Genomic DNA, 14344 nt, shown 5'->3' on the forward strand with positions numbered 1-14344 from the left:
GTGTACTGTAGTACAAGCTCTATGAATATGATGTGGTATATTCCATATTCCCAGTACTTCTGCGGAAGTGTGTTTGTTTGTGTGTGTGTGTGTGTTTCTAGTCATATTCTTTATGAATTACTACAATAACCACTACATCTGTGGAGCATATCGGTTTTATTGAATGGATTTGAACACAATGCGATACAGTCGCGCTATAACATCAAAGCTCATAATGTTCATTCATTACTGAGGTCACAGTTAAATGTTAGTGGACCACATTATATAAAGAGGTGTTTCTAAGTTTCTGTCCTCTATACACACATGAGGGGTTTGTAGTTCAGCACAGCACCATCACTAACCATGACCTCTGTGCTAACACATGTAATACAGAGGTGAACCCTTATGAAGCCAATAAACCAGTGGGGTATGGTTCTCCTTAGAGTGGGCTTCAAACTGTTTCATGGGAGGCTCAGTGAATGGAGGTAAAGAAATATGAGAATTTATCAAAATAAGATCACCTAGAACAGTTCATTGTTTATATCAGGCTATCTTTGGTCAACTGTTGAGTACATATGAGATCCAATAACATAACCACGAATATATGGGCATTCAGAAATTGAGCAGGCTGATAAGCAGAAAAGGGTGGGATGAGGGGATGCCTTCTTCTTAACTTCATCTGAGGTGACCGAGATCATAAAGCCTTGATCATCACCCTTTGATGACCACAGACATGATAATGCACAGAAGTATGTGTCCTCACCACCCTCCATGTGTTCCTGCAGATATATGGTACCTGTCTCCTCTGGTGTGTCTGCTCTTCTTGGCTCTGATCCCCATTTGGGTGGTGGTGGCTCGACAGAGCCCTCAGATCAGGGAGGTCCTCCGCTCAGGCTGGCAGCCTGTTATAGTGGCCATGTCCATCAGCAGGTACACACACACAGTATCATCACACACTCACCTTTGTTCTTGAATTGTTGATTATCACATTCATTTATTAAGTAGAATTTTATACTGATGTTTAAGGTTGATGATTTATAATTATGCTGAAAAATTTGAAACTGTCAGACTTGTTGTTTTCGGTATTATTTTGGCAACTATTAATTGTAATTAACTATAAATATACCTTCATCCCATCCCATTAAATATTATTTTAATGTAATGTTACTTTGTGGTATTAATAAGTACACTTATTGGATTCCTCTGTGTCGGTGTTCATGTACAAAAAGAGACTTATAAATGCTCTGTTGTTTAAACAGTTGATTTTTAATGAAAATTAGCTATTTTAATCTCATACTGTATTTATAGCATATATTCATCCCTTTTGTATTTTTATTCTCCTTGATTCTTATATACAATTTGTATTGAAGATTTTGTATGTTGGTATTTTATTTTGTTATATTTTTGGTGTGGTTTTCATATAAGCCATTTCTGATTCCTCCTACATCCCACACATTTTTTTTATATTTCATTGATGTATTTTTATGTCTCTGCACCGGTGACGTGTTTTCAGGTTGTGCATCTGTCCGTCCTTCCTTCTCTCGTGAACCAGATATCTCATGGGAGGGAATTTCTTCAAATTCGCTACAAACATTCACTTGGCCATGACTGTGTGTGGTTCTGATTAACTCTGTGTTTGTGACTTCCAGTTTTGGAGGCCTTATACTGGACAAGACAGTGAATGATCCCAACTTCGAGGGCATGGCTGTCTTTACACCCGTCATCAACGGTAAGCTGATTGGTCCATAAAGTTAAGTGGTTAAATGAGTGTTTGACAGTACACACACATTCACATGCTCCTCACATACGCCAGAATGTTAAAGATTCAGCAATGAGCCCCTTGAGCCCAAAGTGAATCCAAACAAACACACATCACTGTCTATGGGAGGTTCATAGAGCATGGTAAGAGATGCCATCACTATTGCATTGATATTGACATTGTATTGATCTGAAAACAGGAATAACTGAGGTTTAAATGTGGGAGAGGCAGCAGCAGCAGCAGCAAATAGGAGCCATGTAGAGAGAAATGTGCAGTTTGGGTGGTAAATCAGTAAACAGAGAATATAACAACATTGATTTCAGTCAGACACACTAGATCATATGGTCAAACTCTATCCTGTCTGTTATATTATTATGCAGTTATATTTTTCTCTTAATGATGAGTAATCAGCTGCTTTTACATGACAGAGCCTTTTTATACTTTTAAGATTAATGTGCCAGATTAACTGGGATTACTCCAATTTGCCGGAGCCCTGTAATCTAGTGTGTCACGACTCTTGCTTTAATTTGTGGGTGTTGCAGTATGGAGCTCACCTCCTTTTATTACATTTTTAAGAAGTACACAACTTTTGCGAGTCTATCTTCTTATTGAAGGAAAATCTGAGTAGATTGAAATTGCCATTTATGAACTGAACTAAAACCAGTGGCTGTCTGGGAGGTAGGAGGTCTGTCTAAAATCATCTGTGATTCTTTGGAAATTTTTTGTCTCTAATATTAATGTCTGCATGATTTATAGTCGATAGAGTCAAACATGCAGAGCTGCCAAAGGTTTTCAATGAGGCTTTGAAACCACTGGAACATTTAGAGAAGCAGCAGCTATTTCAGATGCACCAAGGCCGACATGTGGAGCATCAAACCACTTTCATGATTCACTGGGAAGTTACAGTTTTGCAAGTTTGTTAAATGTAGTTTGCAAAAGTGTGTATTAAAATACACCTGGCTCAGGGGGTAAAGCGGGTTGTCCTCTTATCTATTCTTGAGTAAAAATCAGTTTGAGATAGCTGTGTTTAATTCCTTATGTGCCCCCCCCCCCGTGTTGTGCAACATGGGAGTTACTCTACCGTTTGCTACCATTTTCAAAAATCTTTAAAAATCGACGTAACCAAGACCGAGAGAGGTGAGAAGAGACCTTTTTGAGCAGTTTGAGTTCATCATGCAGGAACATTCAGTGCACTGCAGAATTGTTTATGCCCTCATGCATATTGATGGTTACCAACTAAAAAAGAGTCATATTTCTTTTCATTTAAGATCCACAGATTATGAAGTTATGGATAGTTAGAGAGGAGGTGGAAACAGAGATTTCTGTAAACTCTCCCATTTACAAGTTTAACTTAACTGTTTGGATTTGTATGCAGTTCTCTTCTCCATGTGAAAATCTGCGTCAGCTGTATAAATCAGAGAATGGATTATACTTGCACCTAATGCTGTGTCAGAGTGATGTAAGATAGACTCAGACATAGAGAAATGGAAGGAAAAGCAGCAGCCTTCCAAATGAGTGGTTATGCTATGAGCTGATGCACGCAGGGATCCACTGATTATTGGAGAGTCGATTTAAACCACTAATGGTGCACATCAAGTACCCAGGCACAGCTGACAGGGCCTTTAATAATCATCAACTCATTTTGTCTCTTCCTTTCTGACTGCTGTCTCTCAATCTCTCTCTCTCTTTCTCTCTTTCTCTCTGGGAAATTCTGAACTCACCAATCTGGTTTGAATTTCCCATTTTCCCTCGCCGGCTCGCATACAAACCATTATTATGTTTTACCCCAGTTTTTTCCATCTCACAAAAGAACATCTGTGCCCCATTTTTTTTGGTGGGTAAGTAACTTGGAAAGGTGTTTGATGTAACTGAATTAGGCGCAGCAGATACGTTGTCAGTAGGAGAAATAAAATGGATTTAAATTTTTAAAGCCGGTGGGATGTAGAAAAGGCTTTGAGGAAGTAAAAAAAAGAAACTGCCTTTCCTCACTCTTGAAGAAAAGGACAGAATCCAGTGGCATGCAGGGACTTTTACACAGAGCAGTGGGGGCGGGGGGGGGGTGATTAGGTTTTGAGATCCCAGGTTCGATCCTCAATATGCACACGGAAAAGTCCAGAACCAGCTGCTCTCCCCTTCACTTTACAAGCTCCGGCTTTTGTCAACAGGACACAGTCACATCCACGAAAATGACAGAAACTATAGATGCAGCGGCTGCAAGCCAAGCTAGCTTCCTGAGAGAATTACTCACTGCCACCACAAGAGGGCGTTCATTGAAAATGAATGCAAACAGGCAACACCGGATCATTTATGAGGTACAGTGCTGTTTTGGGATCAGATGTATGGAGATAACACTTACATGTCGTTTCATTGAGGTCTATGTTGAGATTTGACAGTTGAAGCACTGCATGTCTTACATGCCCTGACAGAACGCCACTGATAACATCTTACATCTCTGACGTTCAAACCTGGTGAACCTGCTTGGTGGATTTGAAGATTGTGACATGTGGGAAAGATTTAAAGATCAGAACCGGCAGACAGATAAGACATCATGATGCAGAGTCAGTCAGAAACCAGCTGTCTACCAGAGTCTTCAGAGGATACGTTCTGCTGGAGTCATATTTCAGCCTCAGATCCATATGGTCTCATGTGGTTCATCCTCTTTCTATAGGGAAGTGTTGCTGCTCTTGTGCTCTTATATTTTTTTCTATTGGTCTTTTACTTACTGTGACTTCACCGGCCAGGCCCGCCCTATCCCCTCAGCCACAGACGCACTCCAAACAACCACTGATTAAATGTTCTCTGCATTGTATTGCAACATCATTCATATTCTCATTGATTTACTCACCTCCTCTGTCTCTTTTGTCCTTTGTATTTGTTCCTCCCTGTGTGCAGGGGTGGGTGGTAACTTGGTGGCCATCCAGGCCAGTAGGATCTCGACCTACCTGCACTTCTGGAGCATCCCTGGGGTGCTGCCCTATAAGATGAGGCAGCACTGGCCCAATCCCTGCATCACCTTCTTCTCCTCAGGTAATACTGCCATAATGGACAGGCAATCACCAGTAATAAGTTGAAATTTTACTTTCAAAATGATCTGTTCCTGCTGCATAATGTATTGATAACATATGCATAATGATATGATGGGTAACATTTAAGCTGCTTTCAGACATGCACTGAACTCCAGATAGTCTCCTGATTTTCTCTGGAGGGGCTGCATGTGAGAACACAAATGTCCGAGTGAGAAGCTGCAGAGTTTCTATAGAGTTTCTCCTGCGAGCCACCTAGTAAGAACTCTTGATAATGTCTGAGTGAGGCCTTGTGAGAACACAGCAGAAGATTCTCTGCAGGATTCACCACAAGTGAGTGGGGGCGTGATTATGTTTCCAAAACACGAGAGACACAAAAGAAATAATAATAAAAAGATGACAAATATCCCAAGATGAAAAAGAGGTGCCAAACGTGTCGTGGGGCCGCTGAAGATGTCAAGAGAGCTTTTGATGATAAGGGCTGACGATGTTCCATCTAACTGGAGAATCTCCTGCTGCTTTTTCATGTGTGACATGCAAACTCCGTACAAATTCTGAACCCAATTGTGTGGACGTCCTCAGGAGTTCATGTCTGAAAATGGCTTTCATGTTGTGCCTTTAACTTGTTCTGCTGATTCCTTGTAGCCAACAAATCAGTTGTCATTTGATTATATTACAGTAATTAGTTTAGAGAACACATAATGAGCCAAGGTTTAGTCATCCCTCTAAGATAATGTATGAATTCCTCTGCTGGAGTCTAAACCCTGGTGAACAGTGGGTAACAGGATTTGACACGCATCCTGAGGATCATGTTACACAGGAACAATGGAACACCAAAATCCATCCAGATGGAGCTGAGCTTACACCAAGGGAATACAGTGATGCATAAAGGGATCATGTTACCTAAATAAATGAACCATCTTCTTTTCTCTGTGTCTCCCAGGGGTGAACTCCAAGTCAGGCCGCGTGCTTCTGATGCTGGTCGTCCCCGGTCACCTGGTCTTCCTCTACGCCATCTCTCTGCTGCAGGGGGACGAGGCGCCAATCTCTGTACCCTTCACCATCTGCTTCCTCTGCGCTGCTCTGCTACAGGTAAACTGACTGGTTGTCTGGGCCCTGGGCTGTTTCTCATGAACTCATTGGCCCTGAGGTTTCACACCACCCTCTGATACAAACTGTGGAAACCAGTCATCAGAGCGTACATTATAAGACTTTGCACAGCCTGATAAAAATCGCCCGCTGCCACTTGTGACCCAACTGTGAAATGACCAGTGCCAGATGTTGGTGTTTCAGCAGCTCGGTGAGATGGAGATCTGTTCCCAGACAGAACCAAAAGTGCACTGCACTCAGGCCACACTCACCTTTATGACCTCCGCAATATAACATTATCTCAGCTGCTCGATGTTGGTGATAACACAAACATACAGAGTTAGCTCAGATGTTGTGTTGTGTGGTATCCAGTCAGTCACACAAATAAAACTCAGGTTTCTTATTTGCACTGAGAAGTTGACTCAGAAGTTGACTTGAATGATTTCACTGCTTGGAAGATTCATAGGGAGCTGCTACTGAGATCACTGGTCTGTTATGACATAACACCCCTGAAACATAACAAAGGTGCAGATAGAAATACACAATTAGAGGTACACTAGTTAGAGGGTTTTATTCTGCCTGTGTGCTCGTGACAGCCAGTGGCCAGAGGCATTCTTTTTGGGGGTTGTCTGTCCACACGTACATCTGTCCGTTTCCTTCTCGTGAACAAGAACACCCTGAGGGAATTTCCTCAAATTTAGTACAAACATTCACTTGGAGGACCTGATTAAAAATTGGGTGCTCAAAGTTACTGATACCTCTGAAAACACATGTTTGGCCTTGTGAATGTAATATCCTTCAAGGGGATTCTTTTTTATATTCGGCACACATGTTCACTTGGACTCACTGATTAACTTTTTTGTGGTCAAAGGACGAGGCCTCCCTAAACATGTTTTTGGCCTCTTGAATGCGATTTCTCAAGAACGCTTTGAGGGAATTTATTCCACTTTTTAACCCATCAAAGATGAACTGATTAGATTTCATTGGTCAAAGGTAAACTTATGTCCACGTAAACTGCACTGGTTGGCGGGGGGATACAGCCACAGTGCGGTAATTCCAGTTGAATACTATTTCAATTTGTCCATTACCTTCAATATCCAATCAAAATGTTTATCCATTGCTGTTAAACTTTTTTTCGAAAACACTCTTGCACACTGTTTTACTTACAGTGTAATATTTATTTGCAACGTTTCGATACTAGACCTTTATCAGGCAAATTGTATCTGATACAAAGAGAAAGAGAAGCCATCTTGGGGGGTGGCTGTTGGTCTCCAACAGGAAGGCCCATTCTCCACCTGACACTTAATAGATGTGGGAAGGATTTTTCTGTATTGACCTATTTTAACCATGATCCATTACTTGAGTAACTATTTCCATCTGTTTTTTACACACTCCCAGTATGTGGTGTGATGCTGTTGTCACTGAATCAGGTTGATGGGAAATACTGTTAAATAGGCCGATTGTAGCTCATAGCTGATCATTTGTCACTAGGCTACTGACTAGCATCAGGCCGATTTGTTTTTGTTTTTTTTCTCTTTAACATAAATATGCAATGTTGATTTTTCATTGATTGAATCATAATTTGTTTTTTTTCCCTCAAATTAGTTGAGATTCTCATTATTTTTCAATGCACAATTACATGACAGCCACACGTTTCCATGCTCCTTGTTTTATGTATATGCTGGAGCTTGCAGCTTCAAAAATCTAACTTTTCTTTTTCTTCCACTTTCATCCTCTGTTTTCTCCTCTTTTTCAGGTGGCCATCCTCCTTTACTTTGCTGACCTCATAGTCCGGTTCATGTGGAGGAGGAGTCTGGACCCTGACAACTTCTCCATCCCATACCTGACCGCCCTGGGGGACCTGCTGGGCACCGGCTTCCTGGCCCTGTGCTTCCGCTGCGTCTCATGGACTCAGAGCCTGGGCCTATGAATGTTCACCCCTTTACCCTGAACTCTTAGCCAGCCACTGTCATGTTGCACCGAGTGTTGTTAGCACAGAGATGCTTTTGATTGGACGGTAAAGCATTTTCTGATCACTGGGCCAGTTCATACCAAGCGATTTCTCCTTGTCACAAATTCAAACCTTTACACTGGTTGAGAGACAGCACATGTGACACCCACCCATTTACACCCATCGTCTGGGTGAACAGGGTCTGCTCCCTAAACATGTCTCGATTTTTTTTATTCGAGTGCAAACGAGAAGTTTAAGTTCTCTATCCTTCAGTACATCTACTACAGAATGTTGGAGTTAGTTAAAAATCATTCCTCTTTATTCATCCGTCTTTTAATTTTGCTGCACTAACTAGATTTGAGTTTGGTGGCTCTGTGCTCACCTCATCTCATAGCTTATCTATTCTGAAATATGTACCAACTTTGACATCACAGCAGCAGGGCGTAATGACAGAATATCAAATGTGTTGGCCTGTAGATTTATCTAAAATGGCCTGCACTGTGAAAAAGTGGTGAAGTTGTGGAGATTAGTTGGAACTTGTATGGAACAAAGAGAATTAAAGCAGTCCACATTTAGACGGGCTGTCCTATACCTTAAGATCAGAGGTTGATGTATGTAGTAGCCAACTGGAATTTTCATGCACGAGAGATGCTGTGTTCATGCACAAAATCCCTCATTTTCCTAAGTTTTCCCCTCTATGCTTTTTTGAGATGCTGCTGTAACAGACGGATGGCATGAGGTAGTTTCAGGGCCAAAGCCAAATGGCCTGGCTGCTCAGTGGAAACAGTGTGATTAGGAGGGAGATTATTAAGTAGGTGTGGTTGGAGTGGAATGGATTCACATCTTTCCTTGCAGTTTCATGCACTCTGTTTGTCAGAGAACCATTACATCAGTTTTTGTTTATTTTTTTGTGAAATGAGATGAGGAGCCGTACAAAACTGACCATACAGACTGTTTTAGTGTGGGGCATACACCAGCAAGTTTTTGACGTCTATAGCTTATGTGTTTGTGACTAGAAATGCTGTTCTGATGGTACTTACTAGTGCAATAAAATCTAAATCCAGTTATTTGACATTTTGGAAAATCAATGTATCTGTTTTCTTGCTGGAGCTAGATGAGGAGAATGAAAACGCTTAATGGCTCTACACTAAAGGAGTGTTTGAGTCTTCAAAACACTTTTGGAGTTTCAGGGGTAAACAGTGTAGTTGATTAGTGACCTATCTTCAGACGTAATTAAACAACAGAAAAAAACATAACACGCCCCCATACTGCTCGTGTGGTGTCATCCAAGTGTCCGCAAGCCCTGAAATTCATATTCGACTCGAAACGAGGTCATTAACATCGTGTTTAAGCCTAAAATTCCACCAGAAGTGGCTAAGCTAGCGAACGTCACCATTTCCGACGGTGCCTGAATGCACCTCGTCTAAAGCTATCAGAGGACCTTTAGGCTAAAAACACGATGTTAATGAACTCGTTTCGAGTCGAATATGAACGTCGGGGCTTCCGGACACTTGGATGACACCACACGAGCAGTATGGAGGCATTTTATGTTTTTTCTGTTGTTTTATTACATGTGAAGAAGGACTCACCATTGACTTCAATTGTACTGGATTCTGCTCAAACAAAGTTTACCCCCGAGACTCCAGAAGTGTTTTGTGGACTCAAACACCCCCCCAATGGCATAGTGGTGAGTAGATAATGAGAGAATTTTCATTTCTGGATGAACTATCCCTTTAAGTTAAAAATTTTGCATGCATCTTGTTGCTGTAAAAACAACATTTGGATGATTTATTGGTCTATGTTTTTTGATTTAGGATAAAGCAAGGACATATAACATGTTAACTAATAAGCATTCCACTCTCCAAGGATGAGTGTACGCTTGTGTCAGTGTCTCATCTTACTCTCGGCAAGAAATCAAATAAGTACTTTTTCTTGAAGGTTTGAAACAGGATCTGTGCGTTGTAGAAATCCCTTAGTAAAGCTATATTAATTTTCCTTTGCACAAAGTCCCAGCTTGCTCTTAATTCTTACACTGTGCAGAAATCAGTTTCACAGCAAAGTCACCAAAACACCAAACAATCACAGGTTGAAGAAAGTTTGTTTTGTGTCCTTATTTCTGACTGAAAGGCCTCACGACCTCCAGAATGTCTAATATGCAGATGATATGTTGCTTTCAGTTTGCACATAGAGTAGATACATGTATAATAACGCCATTAAACGGGCACATGCAAATAATACCAGTAATACTTATAAGCAATGAGTTTGTTTTTCAGATTGTACATCATAATAGATCATAAAAATATAAAGGCCTCAACACTTTTCCAACGCACACCCCCCCTCCCAAAAAATGTGTCAACACCTCCCAGTGTTTGTATAGCAATCTCAATATTCAAAACATATTTAGCAGTATTTTATCTATAGTGAATTTTGTGCTGCCACTCAGATGATCAGCCCAGGTTTATGTGTTTAGATCGACTGTCTAGCTGCTGAGGATCTTGGGTATTTCCTCACTTCCTGCCTTACTGCTCATCATGAACCATAAAACCTCATCAGTGCTGCAGTGAGTGCATGTACGTGCACACGTTACTCTCAAGGGTGTTCAGACAGACAGGAAAGTGAATTTTGACCTTGCATTATTTGCCTAGATTTGACCCCGGAAAAAGGTTGAGAGATTTTTTTCAACACAGATGTTTACGCATTTGTTGACACCATCCTGTGGTAAAAATGTGTCTAATCGTCCCTTGACTACACAAAAGATTACCATTACAGCAGAAACCATAATATTTAGGAACCAGTACTGTTAGTCTGAAGTACACATCTCTATCTCGCTATGGTACTCGCATATTTGCATTTCTTAGTGTGTATGAGCTTCATTTAAAAAATGTACACAGTATCTGGAAATAACTGAAATACAAAAGTGGAAATGCACTCATGAAGTCACATGGAACCTTTTCGCTGTTAGAGACAAACCTCATAAACACTGAAATCGGAGGCGTTGCTCGTCAATGACTGAATATGTATGTGAGGTATTTCAGTGTGAATATTGCTTTGGTAAAAGCTTTTATTGTGACACTGTTACACAGTACTTTCTACTAGAATTACGTACTAATTGAATCACAGTTTATTTCACTTGAGCTTCCTGTATGAGATTCAAATGTTAACTGTGATACTGTGATAACTAGACGTGTACCAGAACATGCAGTAAGTGTGTCTTAATCAGTGCGGCTGAATGAAATAACCTGAAATCTGTAGATAATGAATGTAATATTTATTTAAATACATCAATGGATTTATTTCCATTGTTGTGTTGGGTCACATCTGATAGATTCTAGGCCTCAGGACATACAGTAGCTTATTGGTTTCTGTAGTTATTCTTATATTATATACATGGAATAGTGTTGTCATGGAGATAGTAAAAGGTTAAAGAAATAGCTCATTGTTTGGGAAATACGTGTATTCGTTTATTGCCAAGATTTAGAAGAGACGAATGCCTGAGAGCCAAAAGAAAAGCACAACTTCAGGTTCTGCTCCATTAGTAAAGAAAATCCATTGACATATCAAATGATGCAAATAACTACATTTTCAGATTAGGAATAGCCTTTCTACACATATAGTGCTTCGTACTATACGCCACACTATAGGCTACACCATGTCCCAGAAGCACTAGGCCATGTGGTTCTGAGCTGTGTGGTTCGCTCAACCATTTCTGTAATAACAGCAGCACATATGGACGGAACAGTTTAGGAGTTTTGATGTGGATGTAACCCCATGAACATCTCATCGTGGAACAGAGGGTAGCCCAGACATTTTGGTTTTCTACACCATTGTACCAATGTGCAATTAGCTGAGCATATTACTAATCTAATAATAATCTTGTTTAGCTTAGCCTGATTCTGGGAGTGGAGTTTAGATACGTAAGCCTAGACTGGAAACAGTCTAAGGTAAAGCTGAGTTTAACTGGATTTCGGAGTGAAGTTTAGCTAAACCTAGATTGGAAATTTTAAAAAGACAGGACACAGGCAGTGTTTTTTTCCACATTTCATGCTGTAACTATGTTGTTGTAATACACAGTCACTTGAGAAAAGCTCCAGCATGGAACTCATGTAAAACTACAATCTATAACATTTCAACCAAAAAGATAAATAGTACTTATTGGTCAAATGTTTTTTTTTACTTTGGAAATGTTTCCCCCTTCAGTTTGGTGGTCAGCTAAGTAAAGTTATCTAAACCAACTGCCCACTGGCTGAAGACACATACGAGTTCTTTCTGGTCACCGTAGATGGGTCTTGCATGTCGCATTTTACGTTTCCCAAAAGGTTCCTTTAAAATATGAGGTTTATCATCCAGCCCTGTCAGTCACTACATCTAGGAGTGTGATGGCTAATTGCAAACTTTCACTTTTGTTGTAATAGTTGCCTTGAAAACAAAATTAATGTCAACTGTCTTCACTGAAATCTCATCATCGACAACCGTGTCAATGTTAAAACTTAGTAGCTTCAGTCCTTTATCTTTAGGCAAAACTTTGTACTGTACCTCAGTGTTGACACTGCCACATGATGACTGAAGGGGCGTTTCAAATGTCTTTATATTCTAATCTCGCTGTGTTCACTGTCACCAGAGCTTCCACAGCTACAGTCGGCTGTACTGTCTTTATGTGAGTCTGTGTAAAGATCAGGAGTGGAGTCAAAAACATGTTGGTGTTTGGTGAGTGTTTCTGTGACTTTGTGGCTACGATTAATTATATTTTAATAAAAACCAACAGTGCTACGACATCTGTCTTCCTGTGGCAACATCACTTGGATCAGCCAAGACACAAGTTAGACATTAAAGCCACTACTGGCCTGTGTATGGTTTATAATTTATTACTTTCACAGTTTTCCATCAAAATGAAGCACATTTCCAGAAAAAAAGCTTGTGGCACTAATTCCACAGCCACGTTTCTTTAAATCCCTGCAGACAAAGAGCTGCAACAAGTGAAAAGTAATTCAATGTGCACCATGGACTCAAATATGATGGAGACAGTTATTATATTTGTTTTGTTTTCATTTCAGAAAGGCCACACTCTCATTATTGCTCCACATTTATCTGCAGCTGTTTCGTGTATTTTCATTGTCTTTTAAGTCTTAAAGAACAATAATTTGCTTTATCGATGATCGATACACGAGTCTTACACCTCAGCCACATTTTTTGCAACACCTGAGGTTTTGTACAATATTCTAGTGATTTCTCAGATTTTTATGCCCAAGTGTGGGTGCAAAATCAAAATCCACCAATTGATCATCATTTTTTTTAGTTGGGGATTGTTCCTTATTTTATGAACATCTACACTGTCAGAATAATAATAAGATGCCATACTCACACTCTAAATAAGAGTTATAAATGATAAATTGCAGATCTCTTAAATCGTGTGATTTTATCACAATATGCTACACTATACAAGAAAAAAAGTTTGAAAAAAATATTTTATGCAACATGGCTCTTGGAATGCATGGATTTGGTTTTCTTAGGATGATTCATTAGTCCAATGCTGCAAGCTGCAGCCATAAGTAGGGCATTTATCTTTGTCCACTATAAGTCAATTAGAAGCTTCCTCCATCATTAGCAAAGGAAGTAAACTGTTTAGGAGAGAATATCTGTGTTTGTAATGAGAAACGATAAAAGACGACAGACGCTCGATGCTGCTGTTCAGAGATTGTATTTGTTGAGACTTCAAGGTTAACCAGCCAGTCAATCACCACATCAGCAAGTGCACTTTGGTTAACACATTCACAGTTTCATGGCACAAGTAATGGGTGTGTTAAACAATGACTCACCAAGTCACTGGTCTGACTAAAGAGACAGTTCAACAGTAAACGACTTGAGACGTGTGACTTAGCTGTGCGTGTGCACAGCAGCGTCTGGGAAATGACATGGAAATACAGAATGTGTAATCAAAGAGAAAATGACCTGTTATTTGTATTCTGTATTTTACAGGAAAGAAAAAGGAAATTAAAAGGTAAAACATATATTTTGTGCAGCATATCATCATAGTCAGTAAGAAGAAGAAACATTAAGGGTGTGATTGGGTTTTGGCAAATCGCAGCTTCCTGCAGATAATGTTTCCAGAGTGGACCTGTGCCGACCTGCTCCGACTTGTCTTCACATGCAGTAGCACAATTATTCACACTGATCATGCTGCAAATGTATGATTTCATCGATTTTTGTTGTTTCCAGGAATATCAAGCTGAACACAGACATGACAGGTCCAGATTAGTTAGTTACAGATATTAGATGTAGACACATGCTGCAGAAAAGTAGATATGACGCTTCCCTGCAAAACAAGAAAGTAAAAACGAATGATCATTACAGATAGTGTTTCCATGCCATGCCATTTTATTTTTACAGCAACAGTATTTTGCGTTTCCCTTAGTTCCTGATGATTTGCAATTTTTTTTCAAAATAACTGTGGGGAAAAGAGACAAATCTTTCATACTGGATTTTACCTGAACTTCAGGTAAAGGTTCAGTGTGTAGACTTAAGTGACACCTAGTGGTGAAGTTGCAT

The 14344-nt window shown here is 40.1% G+C and overlaps 1 protein-coding gene across 6 annotated transcripts in view; it reads left to right on the top strand.

Moving 5' to 3' along the window:
- The window catches only part of LOC117764544 (solute carrier family 41 member 3-like), a 28607-nt gene extending 16032 nt beyond the window's left edge, over positions 1–12575 (top strand). For all 6 annotated transcript variants that reach the window (XM_034590411.1, XM_034590415.1, XM_034590412.1 and 3 more), the window contains 6 exons: positions 765–909; positions 1629–1708; positions 4631–4765; positions 5705–5853; positions 7607–10383; positions 10590–12575. In XM_034590411.1, coding sequence (XP_034446302.1) covers positions 765–909; positions 1629–1708; positions 4631–4765; positions 5705–5853; positions 7607–7780 — 683 coding nt within the window. In that variant the 3' untranslated portion in view covers positions 7781–10383; positions 10590–12575. The remainder of the gene's footprint in view (positions 1–764; positions 910–1628; positions 1709–4630; positions 4766–5704; positions 5854–7606; positions 10384–10589) is intronic.
- Positions 12576–14344: the final 1769 nt, after the last annotated feature.

Source organism: Hippoglossus hippoglossus, chromosome 7 (assembly GCF_009819705.1).
Source record: "Hippoglossus hippoglossus isolate fHipHip1 chromosome 7, fHipHip1.pri, whole genome shotgun sequence".
NCBI classification, from domain to species: Eukaryota; Metazoa; Chordata; class Actinopteri; order Pleuronectiformes; family Pleuronectidae; genus Hippoglossus; species Hippoglossus hippoglossus.